We start from the raw sequence: 21204 nt of genomic DNA, 5'->3' as shown, positions 1-21204 counted from the left end.
AGGTGAAAGGTGTGGAATTTGAAATTATGAAAAAAAAAAAAGAGTAAGGCTCCTTAGAAAGCCCCATCAGTGTACATACGGATGCCGTAGGTGTCGACTTCCTGCGTGGCCGATTCCGTCTGATATTCGCCGTCGACCGACACGACCCGGAACTCGTACAGATGGTCCGGGTTGATGCCGTGCACGATCAGATAGTTTTCATACAGCTCCGGATCGGTCGTCTGCCAGCTCGACTCGTCCTTGACGCGGTACTTGACGTAGAAGTGCGAGCCAGCCTTGCCGCCGAGGGCCGGCTGCCACACGACCTTGATGTTGGCGAGCCCGTTCTCCGACCGGATGTTTTCCCAGTAGAAGTTGGGTACGTCCGGTGGCAGACCCAGACCGGACGAGGTGGCCCGCTCGATGTAGAAGCTGCAGTGATGCGATAGAAGAATGAAGAAGAAGAAGAAAAAAATACATTAAAATACGCGCGTTTCGAGCAACACGTGCAATCCCCACTTACTCTTGACCTTCGCCAGCCTTGGTGGTGGCGACGACGTGAATACGATACTTGGCAGCCGGCTTCAGGCGGCCCAGCTTCGCCTCCAGCACGGCCGGATCGGAGATGTGCGGTTCGCGCTCCATCCGCGGGCCCACCGTCGTGCCCTTCACCTCCTCGTAGTAGATCCGGTAGCCGGTGAGCTTGCCGTTCGGTTGCAGCGGTTTCTTCCAGCGCAGCAGGAACGCGGACGACCCGAGCGGGTACGCCTCGAGCGCCTGGATCGTGTTCGGCACGCCCTCGGGCGTGTCGAACGACAGCGTCGTGCTGGCCGGCCCGTTGTACCGGCCGTTGTACGCGAGGATGCGGGCGTAGTTGGTCGCGTCCGGCACGAAGTCCGTCACGAGCGCCTGCTTCGAGTCGGCGGTGATCAGTATCTCGCGCAGGTTCTCCTCGCCGTCCGCCTCGGTCCAGGTTTGGATCTTGTAGCCCTTGAAGTGGCCGCGCAGCGATTCGGGCGTCACCGGGTTCCAGCTGAGGATGGCCGCCGTCGGTCCCGTCACCTGGATCAGCGTAAAGTTGGCCGGCGCATCGAGCGGCGTATCCTCCCCGCTGTACGCCATGATTTCCCACGGGCCCGAGTTCGCCTCGCCGCGATCGTTCAGCGCCACCACCTTCACGCTGTAGCGCGTAAACGTAGGCAAACCCTCGACCGTGTAGGACGACTGGCGCCAGTCACGCACGTCCGCCGAGTTCCACTCCGCGCCGGGTATGTCCCGCCGCCAGTAGACGCGATAGTGCAGGCCGGGCGCGTTGTGGTCGACTTGCGCGAGCGGACGCCACTTAATTACGAGATTGGTCGGCGTCGTGCCTTCGCCCTCGAGATTGTCCGGATTTTTGTACGGCACGCTCGACTCGGTCGTGCAGACGTCGCTGTGGCCGGACGGCAGCGACCGGCCGACCTTGTTCACCGCAATCACGCGGAAGGTGTAGTTGTTCCAGGGCGTGGTGTTCACCGTCCAGGCGAAGTCCGTGCCGGGCACGTCGTCCGACAGCACGTCGTACGTGTCGGGCGTGAACGAGGTGTTGTACTCGATGATGTAGTTCAGGATCGGGGACCGGTTGTCGCCGTTCGAGATCCACTCGATCTGGGCCACCTTGCCCTTGCAGTTGACGCGCGTCAGCGTCGGCGGGTTCGGCCGGTCCATCACGGTGAGCGTCGCGTTCGCCATCACCTCGTCCAGGTCGGTGCGGGCCAGACAGGTGTAGGTGCCCGTGTCCAGCTCGATCGTTTTCGAAATCATCAGCGAGTTGTCCGAGGTGCGGATGAAGCGCGGCTGGTTCTCGAAGTCGATGATCTCGCCCTTGGTCAGCCACTCGATCGTCAGCTCGAGCGACGAGTCGGCGATCGCGTTACAGCGGAACGTGACGGTCGTGCCCGCCTCCGCCTCGTAGTCCTGCGGCGGATCGTTAATGACCGTGCGCTCCTTCACGATCAGCTCGCCGGACGCCGACTTGCTGCCGAGATTGTTCACCGCGTGGCATGTGTACTCGCCCGCGTCGTCGAACTTCACGTCGCGGATGAACAGGTCGCCGCTCGGCATCGTCTGGTACCGGCCGCCGGTCAGCTCGCGGTCGTTCCGCAGCCACTTGACCTGCGGCTTCGGCGCACCGAACACCCGGCACGTCATCGTCACGTTGCGCTGGTCGACGGTAAACTCGCGCTTGGGCGGATCGGTAATTTCTGGCGCGAGCGCCAACACGTTCAGGTACACGTCCTTGTACACGTAGCCGAGCGAGTTGGTCGCGTTACAGCCGTAGTTGCCCGTGTCGCTCTTCTGCAGCTTGCTGATGTAGATGCTGGACGAGCCGACGATGCGGCGCGCATTGCCCTGGCTCACGTCGATCTGCTTGCCGTTGTGGATCCACATGATGTTCGGCTTCGGGTTACCGGCCGCCTCGCACTTAAACTCGGCCGTCTCGCCCTCCGCCGCGTTCACGATCTCCGGCTCGACCGTAAAGTACGGCACCGCGTTCACCGCCAGGTTGATCGAGTACGAGTCCGCCTGCCCGACGCCGTTCGACACCTCGCACGTGTACGTGCCCGCATCCTCCGACGAGACGCGCCGTATCTTGAGCGACTTGCCGTAGTTGTCCTGCTGGATCTTGTCGTTCCACACGATCGCCCGCCCGTTCTTCGTCCACACCGTCTCGGGCAGCGGCGTGCCGCCGTAGATGCAGAACAGCTCGATCTGCTTGCCCTTCAGCGCGACCTCGTTCTTGCGCGACACGTACTGGCGCTGGGGCGGGTGCCGGTTCTGGGCCGCCGAGATGCCCGTCTGCTTCACCTGCAGCAGCACCCGGTTGCCGATCTTGTACTCGCTGCGAAACACGGACGAGGCGGCACAGGCGTAGAAGAAGTCGTTCGATTCGTCGTCGCGCGTCACGTTCGAGAACCACAGGTTGCCCTCCGGGTCGAGCGTCATGCGCGAGTTGTTGATGCTCCGGATGCCCCCGTCCATGTTCTGGATCATCCAGTAGACGTTCGGCTTCGGCCAGCCGTCCGGCGGCTGGCAGACCAGCTTGAACGGTTTGCCCTCGTCCGCCTGCAGCGTCTGGGGCGAACCGTCCTTGAACGAGTTCAGCTCCGCCTTGCGCACAAACACCGAGTTGGAGGTGGCGGTACCGTGCTCGTTCTCCGCGAAGCACTGGTACTGGCCGAGATCTTCGTCGCGCGGTGACGTAATTACCAGCGTACCACGCCCCGGCTGCTGGGACATCCGGTCGTCGTACGTTTGCCATTCGAACTTTTTGCCGTTCTTGATCCAACGGTATCTGTGCGGGAGGAGAGGGGAAGAAGAGAAAGATGAAGGTTAGAAAAGGGTTTGGTGGGAGGATTTGATTTTTTTTCTGCTCTCTAAACAATTTTCGGTAGGAAAAAAAACACAAACAGCAGAGCTCAGCGATTTTTCGTGCCAAGCGAAAGGGGCGGGAGAAATAAAAACTTCCAAACATGTTTGTGTCTTTCACATTTTGTTGGAATTTGCCAACGAGCGGTTAGGGTGGTAGCTAACGCCTATCAAAACGATCATGTTCGGACGGCCAAAGGAAGGAAGACGGCCACCAAAACGTCATGGTGTGCCTTGCGCGCTTTTCTCCCCCGCTGGGCCGGATACGCGCGCCGCCATTATTAAATTAGGTCTGCCTGGCCGTATGCCTAAACAACTAACAACTGTCCAAAAGATGCTGGGGAAGCGAGCAGCAACAGCAACACAAATACACACACACACACACACGCAACAAACACTTTCAACCCGAAAGTTCATGCTGCGCGAAGCTATCTTTGGAATCCATCGGTCCGGCATAAATTGAACTCAATTGTCGTACCAACGCAAGAGCATGCGGCCATAGGCGGAGAAGATCCCAACACAAAGTTGCCCTCCTCTACTTCGAAGACACTGGAAGCGTGTCTCGAGTGGCGAAACCTCGTGGATTACACATTATTTGCATTATTTACCGAGCCGGATGACTTCCCGGTGTCTTTAAAGGGCCTTTGGGCACTGCGGGAGGAATACATTTTGCAGTGACACGATGCTCAACAATCTCCACAATTGTTAGCAGAGTCTAAGGAGAGTACGCGCATTCCAGGCGATGCCTCATTACGGCGGATGACAGCTAACAGTGTACCGGGAGGAGTTAGATATAGCGTCTAAAACGGAAGACATCCTGTAGATGCTAAACCATAACATCTGAGCAGTTCCTCATGGTCGCACAAGGTCGCTAACAACTGTTTCCTGGATGAAGAAGTTGAGGAAGAAAAAAAAACAGTTGCTCCTATGTACTCTGAGCGCACGAGAGCAGGTGTGACGGGGAGTAATACTGACATACATAGTATGACAGGCAGTAATGAGAACAGAATTCCATTCCAACCAACTAGACGACCGGTTTAATGAGCCGTGACCAGACTGTAGCATCACCATGTGTACCATTCACCGGCGCGCACCATCCCCTGCTGCAGGATATCTCCACTAGAAGAGGGCGGCGTATGGTGGCCGGTGTGTGGTGGAAGATAGCGAGTTTGAACGCGACCTTGCAACAGACATGCGGCACCACCACCACCATCAGGAGCGGCTTCGCATAGCGTCATCAGCGATAGATATATATAAATATATATTTACATATCAGAGCATTGGAGCATTGCATACACGCCACACAAACACACACACGCGCGTGCACACATCCCATCTCCTCCTGCTTCTACTCTTGCTACTCTCTTTCTCTCCACACGTATCGGTGTGTATTTATATCTGCACGAATTGACCGTGCAGATGACATGAGCATGGGGATGATGGGCGATTGTGTCTTGCAGTTTACCTACCCCGCTATCATCGGAATCACCGAAAGAGTGACATCATCGCTCAAATAGTCAAGCGACAGGAGAAAAAAAAGTTGCTCGCTTGTGTGTGTGTGTGTGCGTTCGTGTCAGTATCTATTTGTTGCAGTTGTAGAGGTGTAGAAAGGTGGAGGAAGGCTAGGAATGTGAGGAAGATGATGAAACCTAAGAGTCGTTTGACAGGTGGTCGTCGCTCGAGTGCAACAACAACGGGAATGTAAAGCCTCTCTAGCAGTAGTGCTCCATAATAATGGTGACTTATTGAAGTAAGTGGACTGGTGTGTAAGGAGATGGGGACGACAACGCGAGAAATCTTTAACTGTGCTGTCATAGTTAGTTAGCCCGTTCCTCAGCGTACCAAAGAGCAAAGAGCAGCAATGGGATGGGAATCATCAGATTGTTTTTGCTTTCCGTTCTCTGCTTTTCGCATCTCCAATGTTTGTGTCTTGCCACCCTGAAGACGCTTGGGAGGGTCTTTTGATGGACCATAATGTTGGGTTTTATCGATTTCGAGAAGGAGCAAACGGTTACGAGTCCGTCGTTGGGTCTGGAGGCAATGGAGGGTTGGGAGACCGGAGAGAGATCAAAACGCCAATGCCCCCGAGAGGTTAAACAAATAACATTGAGGAGAAACTTAGCAGGATAGTTAAAAGAGAGCTCCGACGTTTGGAAGTGACCGATTTTTCGGTTCTTTGATGCCCCCCCCCCCCCCACGTACTCCCTTCCTATCTTTCGAAATGTGATGATTGAATGACTAAAGAGAAGGGGAGTGAAGTAATGATGTCATGCCAGAATATTCCAAGAACTTTACATCGATGGCGTATGCACAGCCGAAGCGATCGAAGCGCGTACTTGGGACCGGCCACTCAGACTCCTCCTTTGTCACGCTGTCATGTTCTCCATCTAAAAGCCGCTTCATAAGATATTCAAATTATATACAATTACGTAATCTGTCGCCATACGCCCCTAACCAGCCCGTACGGGTTGTGGAGCGAGCGCGATGCCGTACGCGATTTGTGCCATTTCCTTCCATAGAAGGGAAACACGACGTTTTCTTGATATTGCTCCCGAGGTAGGGGGGGGGGGGGGGGGGGGGGGGGAGGGTATAGTGATATCCAACTATCTGCAAGAATGTTTGCATATCGGAATTGAACCCACACACACATACACGCGCACGCCAATAAAATAGCCTGTGTGGCATAATATGGCGAAACATCCGGAGGAACATTGAGAACATTGGAACGAACAAAATAGCTTGGAATATTGGCTAGAGTGCCTCGGATTGTCTCCATTTCCCTTGTATTGACAAAAACACGAGCGAGGGTTATTAGAGAATCTCACAATCTTTGCTGGTGCCTAACTACTGGGGTCCCGAATTTCAGGACGTGGGTGTCCCAATGTTTTCACTGTTGGAGATAGCGCTCCCTCTTACACATCTCCCATGAGATGATTGCCATTTTGAATTTGTACACACCAACTTCGGCTGTCATTGTCTGGCAGTCCACCGTGTACACTTTTTAGGATTCTTGAAAGTTCTTCAACGGATACATATTTTTAAGTTACCGCTAGGTTTTCCCTTTTCAAGAATATAAATTAAGCCTTACATAAGACGACTTCATGCAGGCGATTAACGGCGCGCCCGGGAGCTTGTCGTCGAAATCAATACTTCGTTTCGCAGCTACCTCTTATACTCGCTGCTGCCCCTTTTCCACCACCGCTTGGTGCGGGGCCCTAAAGCGAAGCCTAACTAATGAACGCTTTTCCCTCTTCTCTTCGCGCACCTTTCTTTCAACCAGCTCCGGGGGCATTTCTTACGCCCTGCTGATCACCACCAACGCCATTCCTCCCTCTCCTCCTAATCGGGGGCATCTGGGGGTACCATACATTTATGCGAACGCCGCCGGACCATTCATTTTTATGAGACCCTCCCAGCAATACAACACAGAAACGGGGAATGAAGTGCGAGAAAGCGAAAACCTCCAACTAAGCGGGAAGAGAGCGAAAGAGAGAGAGAAAAAGGGAGAGATAAAGAGGAGACAGGGTAAGGTGGCCGGTTCCGGTTGTGAACGTTAATAAAATGACCCTTTCTTCCTCGCGGTCGAGGTCTTTCGTTAACCGGGGCCCGGGGCTTAAGTGAGTGAATTAATTTTGAAAAGGGAGTCCACAAACACACCACTCTACTGCCTAAGCCCGTGGTTGAAGAAGAAAAGTGAGGTTTATAGTTTTCCGCTCCGAAGGAGGGTCGATTCGCACACGATAAAGCTAAAATGGCAACACTCGCTGCCCGTTGCTCCACGCGCTCTTCCCCGAAACAGTGCCCCCCGGGCGACGATTGACGACACTACAGGCCGGGGCGGGCGGGGTTGTGGGAAGAAGGTTGCCATTTGGGCAAGTCCCAGAGATACCTCATGTGTTGTGTGTGAGTTCGGGAGAGACGAAAACATCGATTAAAATCCCATCAAACAATCATCGAAACGTGAGGAACCGTCTGGGCGCATCGATTTGTCAGGATAAACACGCTCTTGCCGGGCAGGCAGACCCGGGGAAAGCGACAATGGATATGTGTTCTCGTTTTGCACCGAGGAGTGTGTTACTCCTCCGCCATATGGTTGTCTCCCTGTCCGGAGAGACAAGGATATGCTTCCAACACCGGATGTGTCGGGCTGTCGAGCGACCGGTGCCGTTCTGGTGCACAAGCAGCACCGCGCAGCGCTTTGTGAGGTGCATTTAAATAAATATAAATTCTCACAACCATATGTGCTTTTCCCTTCCCCAGGACCGATTTGGACGCCGCCAGGATATGTGCGCGCTTCACTGGAGCGGAACCGTGTGCAGTTTTAACGGGAAGGGAGTATGCTGGAGTCTAACAGAGCACACACACACACACACACACACACACACACACACACACACACACACACACACACACACACACACACACACACACACACACACACACACACACACACACAGACACACACACACACACACACACACACACACACACACACACACACAGACACACACACACACACACACACCAAACATTAGGTTATCCTGTCAAAAACAAAAGCCTGGCCTTCCGCCCGGGAGGGGGGATGATGCGCGCTATGTACCCCAACACCTTGAAATTCTTTGCACAACAGACAGCACACGCTGAAGTCGTTGTCGTAGAATTTCTCGAAAGGATTTTGTCTACAGGATTATTGGCACCAGACCAGTTCGGTAGGATCATTTCTCCGTTAGATACCAAATCCTGGCTATTGGAGCGCTGTAAAGATGATTTCGGAAACGGGAATAATAATTTCTGTAGAGCTCTAGACAACTTCTCCAATAGATGTTGTGCCTCATACGCTGCAGACGTCAAGAACGAACAGGCAATCTAGTCATCGGCAGTCTATTTATCCTCTCCAGATATTCACCTTCATGCTAATCATTGTTCAAAATGTCGTCCAAAACCTCCAGGAAAACATCTCGAGCTCCAAAACATCCAGAGTTTGACATTCTTCAAATTTACCAAAATTTGTAGGTGAAAACCACAAACCAGAATTTGACGGTTCCATTAGTTGTGCACACATATCCGATTTGAGATGCACAACGCACATTTACCGGCCCTACCCACGCTCCGTTTAAAAGCCTGTGTCTTGATAGGAAAAATGAAACCTCCGCACACAGCTCGCCTCTGTCTCTCTTAACCTTTTTTTTGCCAACACTGCTACCATCATTTCGCTCCGCTTGCTGGTGGCCGACCGTGGTTTTGGGTTACAAATTCCCCTTTCCCGCGTTCCGTTTGCATGCAAGTTGCTGCACATACACACCGCTGTGTTTGGCTGCTGTTCTCCTTTGGCCGAACTTTTGTGCGTTGCATTATTCGCGCGTGCAGGCAAGGGGAGAAAACGGGAAAAGGACCGCCACCGCACTGCCCTGTAACGGATACAGCGCATGTCGTAACCCCGGTGGGACACACGGCAGCGAGCTAAAGCGTTTGTCCGTAGCGGCGCCATGGCAAGAGGTCAAAACCGTGCCGTCACGCGGGCCAAATCACACCGGACCCACCCGGCCTGGCGGTGTACATTACACCCGGTAAGTGGTCTCTAAAATATATCCTCCCGACCGACGACCCGGGTGGTGTGTGTGTGTTTGGAGTGAGTCGGAGATTTCGGAGGCGACAATTATTAACGACTGCCCAATTATCCTTCCCGGGTCTGCTTTGCCGGTCCCGTTTGCTGACCCTTTTCCATTAAGGGATATGTGTGTGCGCGTGTGTGTTGGGAATGTTTTTATGGGTTTCTGGGTTGTCAGGGTGCGGGTAGAATTAGAGTACAGTCAGGCGCACACACAACTGCAAGAGCCTGATGGACGTAGAGCAGATGGTTTTCCAACTGACGCGACTCTCGGCAGAAGAAAATCCTCAGCAGGGAGCTGTCGTCACGCGGCCGAACATCAGGGTCCTTGATCCTTACGGTACACAGGACACACACACACACCCGGCTCAAGGTACCTCCGCCGTACGTGTGTATAAGGGAAGCAACCCGCTCACATACACACACACATACAGACAGCTGTTTGTTTCCATCCTAATCCAATCGGGAATTGTTTCCGTTCCGGTCAATTTAGGGATGCAACAATCTCATTTCATTTGCAGGCGCGCAACACTGTCGGTGTGCAGCACGGCAAAGTTTGCAGGGAATTAATTGCTTCCCAAATGGCGTACGAGTTTTGCGCGACCACGCGCAAACCCATTAGGAGAAAGCGAGCAAGCCATTGAAGTGCTCCCGCCACTGAAGGACGCGAGGGAAAGAAGGATGGAGTTGTGTTTGGGTTTGGAATTAGAATTAACCGCACCGTGCAAAAGGGGCTCATTTGCGCTCCCCTGCAACTGTCCCGCATATCATCATCACGGTGGTGTTGGTTTGCGGGCGCGTGCCGCAAGTATTATTGTCCGTCATATTTTCCCATCAATATCCGTGTCTCCCGGCCCTCATTATTGGACGTTTTTCCTCGCCTATCCGGTGTGTATTAATGGGTAAATATAGACACACACACACACACACATAGCACACCCGGGAGCTGTTAACATTAACGGATTGTTTATTGGAAAACTTTGCCCAGCGTACGCTTTGGACATGTGCCTGGCCCTATTGGCTTGGGACCAAGAAAGCGGCCGTGATTACAATAGCGCTCTTTATAAACAGCATTCCACAGCACACCAGCCGTGTCCTAATATTAGACGATCTCAATCAATGCTCTTCTGGATTGTACGACGGCCGGTGATGCAATTTGGCCACTGTCGAACCTCAATTGGTACTGGAAATTCCATGGGGCAACGCAAGAGGCAAGCGAGTTCAAAGGTGCCCCCCATTGTTTTGATTCCAGCTTTCAATCAGCGGTCAGGTCGGTAAAAATAAAAGACAAAAAAAATAGACTCAATCAAGTCCGCTGCTGGTTTGATGAGTTCAGAAGTCCAGCCAGAAGCGGCGCAAAGCTCAATTAACAAGCTGTAAACAAGGTATGCGGTTACGTGCTGTCGGTAGAACACACGAGGCTGGCGCAATAAATCAGGTAGTATTGCAAAAAAAAAAAAAAAAAACGAACAGAGTCATGAATCCGTGCAGTTGATAAAAAAAGCAAATACATAAATATTGACAAGTGTTGTAAAACTTTACAGCAGGAAGATTGCGAGATGAATGAGAGAAAACCATAAAACAAGGATAATATGCAAGATGCAACCATTTCAAGCACATAAAAGCAAGTAAAAAAGAGACACAAGACAAAACGAGAATTTAAGAGCAGGAGCAAAAACGACCCAGGCTATAAAGGCAGATAATACAGGGTTGCTCAAGCCAGCTCAACATCGTAACACTATTTTTCGAGCAAGTTAAACGATTGTCAACATCGCATATACAATTCGAATAAGTAAACTCTTTTCGATTTGGTAAGACTAAGTTTAGAACGCGTAAAATCCCAATACGAATCTGGAAAATACGAAAATTCGAGTTGGAATTTTACTGCTCCAAAACCTAGTGTAATCAAATTGAAAAGAGTTTACGGATTCAAATTGTATGTACAATGTTGACAATCGTTTAACGTGTTCGAAAAATAGTGTTACGATGTTGAGCTGGCTTGAGCAACCCTGTAAGAGCGCGTGTGTGCGCTGCTCTTGCAACGTCCAATAAAAGCCAAAAACAAAACACATGGAACTCGTCCCGATCGTGCCTAAAAGAACGTGATCACCACCCTCTCTGCTTCTGTTCTTCTTCTTTCCCCTTCTCCTCGCCTTTTTCCCCTTGCCTGCCTCGTCTTGCTCATTTCTCCCACCCGTTTAACCTAGTTTTGCCATCGATTTTCACCCTACCCGCGTGTCGTGCGTGAGTGGAGCAAAGACCCTGTAGTGTGTGTGTGTGTGTGTGGAGATGTACGCATCGGGTGTTATGTTTTTTTTTTCTTCACCCTCTTAATTCCTCTAAAACCACTTTCCCCTGCGGTCGTCGTGTGGCGCGCGCTCTTTAAATAGGGTTCGCGCCCCGCTCCCCCTCGTACCGCGGTTGCCACAAAGTAGCTCAAACCGACACCCCGCGCGGCTGAAGAGAAAAACGGTTCCGTGTAACCTGATACTGCGTGCGCCGCTTAAGGACGAGCAGGCCGGGGCGGGGCGGGGCTGTGTCGAGAAAGACGAGTCGGACACAAACATAACCTCCTTTTTTCTTTGCTTCCCCGGCCGTTCGGGTTTCACAAGTTTGGGTGTGTGTGTGTGTGTGTGTGTGTGTGTGTGTGTGTGTGTGTGTGTGTGTGTGTGTGTGTGTGTGTGTGTGTGTGTGTGTGTGTGTGTGTGTGTGTGTGTGTGTGTGTGTGTGTGTGTGTGTGTGTGTGTGTGTGTGTGTGTGTGTGTGTGTGTGTGTGTGTGTGTGTGTGTGTGTGTGTGTGTGTGTGTGTGTGTGTGTGCAAGAACGCGCCTTCAGTTTGTTTTTCTGCTCTTGCCCATTTTCTTCACTCTCGCTCACTTAGGAGCTGTGTCAGGCGGTGCGGAGCTGCAGCAGCGAAGACAAACGCAAAGCCGCGCATGCAAAGCGGGAGACATTATTGCGTCGGCCGCCCGGGGGGTTGGTCGGTCACAGGACGGGGAAGGGGAGGGAGTAGAGGTGCCATAAAGCAGGGATCGACACGGACACACGGTTGGTAGGGGCAATGGTTTTGTAATTGATACATTAACCTTCTCCTCCGTTTGACGCGCCCATTAGCCGGGCGAGACCGGCTAGCAGCAGCCGTCGCCGTTGTAAAAAGCCCATCTTGTCACCGGCGACGTTGGCAATTGCATTGTAAAACAGAGGAAAAGAGGCGCTAAGGAGCGCTGCAGCGACTCTGTGTTGTTTGCAGAGTGTCACCAGGCGCATTTTACAGACGATTATCAAACATTACTCAAACATTCTAGTTGTCGCTGCAGTTTCATGTTGCTAAAACATGGTAGAAGTACCACGAAAGCGTCGACGAGTTCTTTCGATGTCAGATGAATGATTCAAGCCCGTAATTCCTCGATATGGAAAAACCCCTAGCGAAAAATGAATCGAAATCAATGTTTTGGTAGTTATGAAGTAAAATATGTTTTAAAAGTTTATGCCTTGGAAAAGAAGTACTTATTTAAATCAAACTATATCTATGAATTAAACACCATTCAAACCTTGTTATAGGTACCAACAGGACAAAAAAGAGATACTTCAATGCAATTAGATTAGAATAGAACATTACAGGGTTTTCCAAGCTATTTTCGAATGTGTGCATCGTTATTTACCGCCTTATACGATGATTTGCAACAGCTGCCATACAATGTATTCGCAATTACAATGAAGTTTCAGCTCTCACACATGATTTTCAACACATCGAAAAGAACTGTCAACTGTGCGTCTCGATTAATTTCCCGCAAAGAATTCCAAAGCAACAAGCACATTTCAATGAGCAATCGAGTCAAATTTCTCGACGACTAAAATACAGGGGTTTTTCAAATCAGTTTCGAATGTAAACATTGTTGTTCACCGCATCCGAGATGTTTTTCATCAGCAGTCAAAAATGAAGTATTTGATTCAAAATAAAATTTCAGTTTCGACACATTATTTTCAACACATACACGGTTTTTCAAGTCAATTTCGAATGCAAACGTTGTTATTCACCGCGTGCGAGATGTTGTTCCACATCAAGCTGATATTTCATTTCCATCATAATGTTGTTGTTTTTTTTTATTTCTCCAGCATGATTTTCAACACATTTCAAGGTGGATTGAGTTTGACAGTTTTTTGTCATATGTTGAAAATGATCAGCCGTACCGGCGAACTCGTTCGACGAGAAACATTCGTCGCTCATGAGTGGACAGGGTTGTACCACTAGGTTGGGCAGTACAAAATCTATATGATTTTCTAATTTTTGATCTAGCGGGCTATGAAATGAGTGAAAATGAGCGTCGCGGCGAACGTTCCCAGGAACGAGCGAGTTCGCCGGTACGGCTGGATGTGTTAAAACTGAAATTTCATTTTGACCATATTTTGACCATTTTTGAGACCATATGACAGCTGTTGAAAAACAACTAGGATGCGGTGAAGAACAATGTTTATATTCGAAACTGACTTGGAAAACCCTGCAGCAAAGAACTGGTAAACTCAATCCAGCTTGAGTCGTGTTGAAAATCTTGCTGAAGATATTAAACATCATGATGATGGAAATGAAATATCCGAGTGATGTGAAATAACTTCTTGCACGCGGCGAAAAACAATGCGTACATCCGAAAGTAACTTTGAAACCGCTGTAAGATTTAGCTGCAACAAGATGACTGTTTTTATCAGTTCGACAATAAGTCTTAATTAATATTCCAAGAAGGATACAAAAAAATGGGATACGATTTATCTAAAGAAAGGAAGGCAAATTTCACCCCAAACCGTTTCCCATTTTGTCCCGCATGGAAAATTAGCAACATGCGAATCATCGACTTTTATTTTATATTTATAGGATACTTAGAACTCCTTACATTATATAGAATTTTACTCAATAAAGCGAAAAATTCATAAGCATAACAAGAGGGCTTCCACTTTATGCTGAATATGTTGTAATATTACCAACCAAAAAAATGCCACAAACATTCCCTTACGTTCGCATCTATTCGATTCCATAAATTCAAACCCATAAGCAAAACAACACATGTGAAAACAAAACACCATACTGCTGACAAAGAACTAGAATGCGAACCACCAGAGGTTTCGTTCACAAAAATAAAAGAACGAACCACACACAAAAGCACAAACCACCGCGTCGTCGTCCGTCAGGCTAGCGCTCTATGCGGTTTTCCCGGTTGCCTGGTCGTGATAAAAAAACGGAGTTCCATGTCTCGGGCATGTCCTCGACAAGAGTGAGCAAAATATCGTTTCAAATTCATCTATCAACATAGACATACACACACATATATATATATATAGAAGCACGTCGAAAAACCAGTCTGCCAGTATGTGCGGGTTTATGGTCTGCGAGACCGAGAGCCTCCTTTGCTGGCAAAAATCGATCGATAATATTCACCATACCTCACACACACACACGCCGATACCCCCCTTTCTGGTACCACGCGGCGTCACAGCTCACTATATCTATCTCGCTTGTTGGTTGTGTGTTTTGTGTATTGCCGCATTTTCCTGCCATCAGAACATAGAAACAAACACACACACACACATTTAGATGGGTTAGATGGCGCGGTGTTGTAATGCCGCATATTTTCCACCCATCGCACCTTCCCCCCCCCCCTAAAAAATGCGCCCGAGAGATGTATGTACACGCCATCAGCGCACAAAAGAGAAGCTGTGAGTGTGTGTGTGTGTGTGTGTGCAAGTGAAAGAAAGAGTGCGAAATAGCAGCAACGTGGCAGGACCTGCGCACACCAATATACACGCAGCAACACATGCCATCCCTTTAAGAAGGGGGGATGGGGGGGGGGATGAAATCTTGCCGCCCCTTTCGGTACCAACCCCCGTAGTGTCTATGATGGGATTTCCACTTCGAGAAGCCCCAGACATACGCCACTTCGGAATATCCTTTTTGAAATTGCTTTAGTTACCGTTCTCTCTCTCTCTCTCTCGCTCTCTATCTCTCCTTGCCTTCAAAGCGCATAGCCGGGCGAGCACAAGATGGACAAAGCGACAAAGAGATCCTGAATTTCCTGCCCATGTCCTTGGGGCTCGCTGCGAAAAGCGAATGAGAAGGAGGAGGCCAAGTTTACGGCCGCTCCACAACAATGTTGCTCGAATTGGGTGTCCACGACGACGAAGACGACGACGACCGACAGAGGACCAAGCACATTTCAAGGCAAACGGGGAACATTTTCTTTGGCTTTCTCCCCAAAAAATGCTCTGGTATTCTTGGTCGTCGCCAAAATAGTCTAGCCCACTCACCCCCCCCCCCCCCCCCCCCCCTCCAACTTGATTGCCTGGTTTTCTTGATGGTGATGGTGGCAGAGTGCCACAGCAAAAGGAAGAGGAAAGGCAGAAACCCTGCAAAGGATAATATTTACCGAAACAGCAGGTAATATGATTGGGCCAAGGAAATGGGTAAAGTTGTCAAGCGCTCGGCCCCAGCTTGACCAGCGCGCGCTGTGACACAATCGAGAGAAAGAAGACAAGACATACGTGTCTTATTTACAGTATATTTTCTGCAGGTTTTCGCTCAACCAAACATCGTTTTTATGTTTTGGTTCGCTACAATATAACGCAGTAAATATTACGCTCAGCAAAAAAAGGGAACGAGCATAGCCTTACCAAAAGGTACCCCCCCGCCCGATTGGAGAGAAGCAGGTTTGATCTATAATCGAACCGGGCAAACACAAACATCTACAAGACACCCGCAAGTACCCACACACGGTAGCAAACCGAACGGTGGCAAATCCTTTATCGCAGAAGGTTACAATGTCTCATAAAGTTCTTTCCCATCCCAACCTTCGCCTTTTGTTTCCAGATCTCGCCCACGATATCCCTAAAGCGATGGCCCGGCTGTAAAAAGCTCCCGTCCTTCTACCCTTTTTGAAGGTTACTTACTGTTGCGGAGGGGGAGCAACGCACCAGAAAGGACATTCCGTACAAGCAGCTAGGAAGGAAAGCACACAACGCAACCCCACAGGAAAGGAAGAGGACGAAGAATTAATGTTGCTTTTATAGCCTGGTTTCTTGTATCGTTTTTTTTTTTGCATCAAGAAACACACGAAACAAAATGGATCGATATTCGCATGTTGCGTGTCGTCGACGTCGTCCGTACCTGTGAAAGAGAGAGTTTCGTTCTGGGGGACGCATGGCATGATGCTCCATTTTGCCGAACGGAGTTCTGAGATTCGATTATTTCTCTAGTGCAAACATAATCGCTGGCGAAAAAAAAAGAGAGTTGAAAGCCGGAAGTAATGTCTTGATAAATTTACCCCGGGAAAGAAAACCCAGATTAAAAATGTATACGCGCCAGGATACTTCAGTAAGGGAGGCAAACGGTATGGTGGTCACAGAGATGGAGTCATACCCGCAGTAAGTGTCCATTTTTTATTGGCAAAACGTGATTATTTGATGATTTTGTTTTATGGCTGTGTGGGTGCACGTTGCGTTGGGAGAAAAACGGGTTCAAAATAAACGCACCACTAGGAAGGTTCTCGCCTAGTAACATCCGTAAGCGCACTGATGGGAGATCCACTTAGAGATCGTGTCGTGGGTTCGATTCTCTTGGAATTCAGCGGTGTACTTTTCCCAAGGCGCACAAAAACGTTATCTGATGATATTGTATAAGCTTTTTCAACTGGTTCGTTCTATTTGTGTTGCTGATGTTGTGCTCCCTTAACTGCACGTGCCCTTTACTATAGAGCTGCAGGCGCTCTTTTCCTTATAAAAACGTCTCCCCCAGTAAAGCAGAGCACGTATTATCAGGAAAGCAAAGGCGGCAATCATTCCAAGAAACGAGACTGTGGCTGTGACTGACTTCTCCGAAAAGTCGTTTGTTGAAATCAATATATAATGATTGTTCTTCGCAAAAGGAAGGCAGGCAAAAGGTTAGGTAGATAACGATTAACACATTTGCAAAAATCTGTGTCATAAACAACAAACTATCGCGCATCATCCATCTCCTTTCATTATCGAACGTACCCAACATTAACAACCGTTCGTCCGTAAATAAATCTCAGATTCTGATTACTCCAAATAGATAGAGAAGTAAAAAAAGGACAAAAAAAAAACTCCTTTACTAGGAAAGATCAGTTCAAATTGCTCCAACAAGCACTGTACTGTGTGTTGCAGCTACTGTGACTCCAACCGGGGGGGTGGTTAATCTTATCTCTGAGTCATCGCGCGTATACGAGACAACATGTCCCACTGTGCTTAGAGAATGCAGTTTTATTTGTCTGGCAAAGGAGTTGGGGGAGGGTCTGTAGGCGAAGCTGCAAAACTCATCGCACACGGCGTTGTTGCACTCCAGTGCAATGAGCGATTTATTTTAAATTATTATCGCACCAGTTATGTGACATCATTGGGGGTTGGATTAAAACAAAAATAACACACTCGATTGCCTCCTCCACTGGGCCCGGCTTTTGTGTGGATGACATTCGTTTTTTGAGTGACGTTTTTTTTTCTACTCAACACACATACACATTATGCCCATAACAAAAAAAAGCAATATATAAAAAAAGAAACAGACTAATCAATAAATTTTATCGTCCCATTTAACGATGGAAAGAGAAAGAGGGACTTACGACGCGATCGAACCCGGTGGAAAAGCCATTTCATCATCAATTTCCACCACCGACATACTATTTAACAACCATTATAACAGACGGTTTCCTGCTTTGCAACCAGCAGGAAAGCAGCGAATCGATCGGGATCGAATCGAATGCAATTTTGGTGTTTTTTTTTTGTTTGTTTGCTAACACATGTAGTGGGAAAAAATAAGGATCCAAATTGAACACAGTCGGCAGCCAAATGGGGAAGTGGGGGGGGGGGGCGCCGGTGTGGTTTGCTTTTCTACTGTGGCTGCTTTTACAGGAAATGACGAATCAAAACCTTGCACCTTTGGGGAAGAGAGAGAGAGAGAGCGCAGGGAAGCGCGACAGGCAGACAGACAGACAATCAAATAACGCAGACAGGCGAATTTGATCGATCGAATTTTCCCTTGCCATCCCTGGAGGCAACGACAGAAGAAAGGGCAACCATCCCCACGCAGGGAATAACACACACACACACACAGACACACGTCGGGCATAAGTTCAGTGCCAAAAATAAAAACACAGGAACTGATTTCCTTGCCAAAAAAAAAACTGTACACAAACACACGCACACAACGCATCAAGTTATTTTTAAAATAATCGTATTTTTATGGTTATAACAACAGTCGAAGAAGAGTTTTCTCCTGGGCAGGGAAAAACACATCAAAACTTCTCTGGCTGGACAAACAAACAACTGTACACGCAAGAAACTTCGCTCAGTATATGTGTGTAACTCTGACGTGTGCTAACTTCAGCTCCAAAAACACTTCTAACCTCCAAATTACTCTTGAAAACAAAAATGAGCTGATGAACGAAAGGAACATTCATTCCCTTAACGCCTTAACCTCCTCCACCCCATCTTCATAAAATCAGATTTGCTCGTGGTTCAATCAGAATAAAATTGAATTAAATCTCCGAAAGGATTGCGGACACGTGTCCTACATACACCCTGTCTCTCTCCTGACCTCCCCTGTGCCGCTGGGATGGTGTAGAATTAACGGGCTTCCTCTTCTGCTACCGCCTGGGGATTATCATTGCACCGAACAACAATCAGCGGAGGAGCACGACGGCGACGCCCCTACTACATTATTGCCGTATGGTGGATTGTTGTATGCTGGGGGGTTTGTGTTCCAGTGAACTAAAAGTGAACTGTTCAAGCGCCCCCTGGTGAGGGACGACACCCGCCATCATAACGAGGGAAGGGGATTCGCGCGCGCCCCCACCTCCCAAACCCGGTGCGTGATTAAAAACACGAATCGATTGCTTGGCTGTTCCGGTTGTTGAGTTGTTTCAGGTCGCACTACTTACTTCGGTGTCGGTTCACCTTCCGCCTCGCACTCGATCAGGAAGGGTTTGTCGCTTTCGCCCTGCTGCGCCACCTGGAACAGCATCTCGTCCGGGGGCGGCTGCTTGATGATGCGCGGTGGCGAGTGTACTGCAATTGGGGTGGGGGGGGGGAAAAAGGGTGAGCCATTAGTGTACCGGCTGAGCAGTGTTTGGTGGACGTTGCCACCTTCATGGTGGACTTACTTAAACTGTGCACTGTCAGGACGTTGAGCATCAGCACGACGGCGGCCGCCAGAAGCAGCTGGGTCGCCGGGGCGGACCCACTACTACTGTGTGTCGTCCGCATGTTGGGGTGCTCTCGAGGGGAGAGCGGAGAGGATGAGGAGCTGCTGTCCTCACCGGGAGGACGATCGGATCACCAGAATCACCACACACTCTCTGCGTGTCGTCTGTTGTGTCGGGAAGAACCCTAGCGGGAAGATCACTTCGGATCTTCAGCGGACTCTTCTTTCGCTTCCTCTCTAGCGCAATCGAATCCGTATCGATTGGCTCTGTGAAGTAAATAAAAAAAGAAGTAAAAGGAGAACAAGCGATTAAAAGATTTCGTCATCGATCTCTGTCAGAATCAAATGCAGAGGAGATAGAGAGATGTAAGTCGCGTCTTGAAGTTGTCGGTCGTGTTTCGGCTTTTCTATTTTGTCAGTTCTTTCTCCGGTGCTTGACATACATATTTGAAGTCTGTCCTCCTTGGTTTCATGCCTTCAACAACAACGCTTGTGTGCGCGCGCGTCTCGTGAGAGGCCAACGCCCATTCCAGCCGCAGACTGCTCTGCACACACACACACACTCTAATGTGCAGTGTTGTGTGTGCAGTAGCCATGTCATCGAGCGAGAGATCACTCGAGCGTGAAGCTGCCCCCCCAGCTCCGTGAGTGTCTCACGAAACTCCCCTCCTATATATCTCGATGTTGTTCACCGGGTACGATGTCGGGGACTGGTTGAAGTTGCCCGGAAAGGAAGTTCGAGACATCTCGCTAAAAGATCACGTCATCTATGACGCGCAGCACACACCCAAGAGCGAGCGAGCGCGCGCGCGCTCTCTCAACGGGTGGTGTGTGGTGTTGTAAAACGAAGGTGAATTTAACACCTTTTAACACCGATCGACACTTTACGACCCTCACCACATACACACACACACACATGCAGTGGGGCTCTGGATGGCATTGGAGGGAGAGTTGTGTTTTCGGATAAAAGCATTAACCCCAAAGGTTGATGTATCTGACGGAGTTTGGCAAGAACGAAACATTAACATTTTAGTGTCCCTCAGGTATCTTCGTTTTCGGCATTGTCCGCCGAACGTTCCAGAAATTAGGCTCTGCGATCAGCAAAGTTTTGAGACCGGCATTAAATAGGAACATTTTAATGGCCTTTTCGCTGAAGACTTGCAGTTTTTTTATTGCGCCTGGGGGAGTTCTACAACATAATGATCGAAAATTATAAAACTGTTGTACGATATATCTCGAACATGTCATTCTGGTAAACACACTATGAATGAATTACACCACCACTGACCAATTGGACCTGTGGCAGCGTGTGCATTATACACCCACCTAATTCAAGCGGTCCATTAGTACAGCTGGACACAGATGACGCGCTAGTTTAGGGGTAATTAAGATCGGGACCACACTCTGACCCCCACCACCAGGTTATCGTCGGAATCCCTTAAACGCAATAACACAGCCAAACCCAACTGTCATCATCAATCTTTCAACGCCCACCGCTGGAGAAAGAGAGCGGGGCCAGGCGATACCTCCAACTAAACTAATACCCTTGCAGCCCGTGGCTATATTGTCGAGAGCAAAAGGGGACACAACAATAAAAGCACTAATCAAGCATTCGTCAGTAAATCAAATTGTAAAGCTAAATCCCTTACTCTACTTCTTTCTCGTTGAGACGCAGCCGAGAAGTTGATGGGGTAGGTTTTGCTGGGCTCCAATTCCAACAGTGCTGGATTGTATATCCACAGCCAATGTGAATAATTCGATAACGGGAACAAAACACACGCTAGAGTCTTTTATTTTCGTTCGAACTGGACTGGCTGTGGTTTGGAGTTCTTGCAGCCTGCACACGCTCACTGTTCGTGTTTGAGCCTATGTCTGTGACCTTCGGGATGGATGGGCGTCACGGATGACATCATTTTGGTATCTCTCCAACCCGAGGGTTACACACACACACACACACTTTGCGTTTATTTATTTCGAAAAAATAAACAATCACACTCCTTTAGTTGCTGGA

General features: G+C 49.4%; 1 protein-coding gene across 17 annotated transcripts in view; it reads right to left on the bottom strand.

The window, feature by feature from the left end:
* The window catches only part of LOC1272313 (neuroglian), a 47789-nt gene that overhangs the window by 11021 nt on the left and 15564 nt on the right, over positions 1 to 21204 (bottom strand). For all 17 annotated transcript variants that reach the window (XM_061663173.1, XM_061663174.1, XM_061663183.1 and 14 more), the window contains exons 3-6: positions 19153 to 19460; positions 18931 to 19057; positions 503 to 3313; positions 80 to 411 (exon numbers count right to left, since the gene is read on the bottom strand). In XM_061663173.1, the coding sequence (XP_061519157.1) occupies positions 80 to 411; positions 503 to 3313; positions 18931 to 19057; positions 19153 to 19255 (3373 nt within the window). In that variant the 5' untranslated portion in view covers positions 19256 to 19460. The remainder of the gene's footprint in view (positions 1 to 79; positions 412 to 502; positions 3314 to 18930; positions 19058 to 19152; positions 19461 to 21204) is intronic.

Source organism: Anopheles gambiae, chromosome X (genome assembly GCF_943734735.2).
Source record: "Anopheles gambiae chromosome X, idAnoGambNW_F1_1, whole genome shotgun sequence".
Classification (NCBI taxonomy): domain Eukaryota; kingdom Metazoa; phylum Arthropoda; class Insecta; order Diptera; family Culicidae; genus Anopheles; species Anopheles gambiae.
The sequence above is the reverse complement of the archived record's forward strand: the minus strand, read 5'-3'. Positions and strand labels throughout refer to the sequence as shown.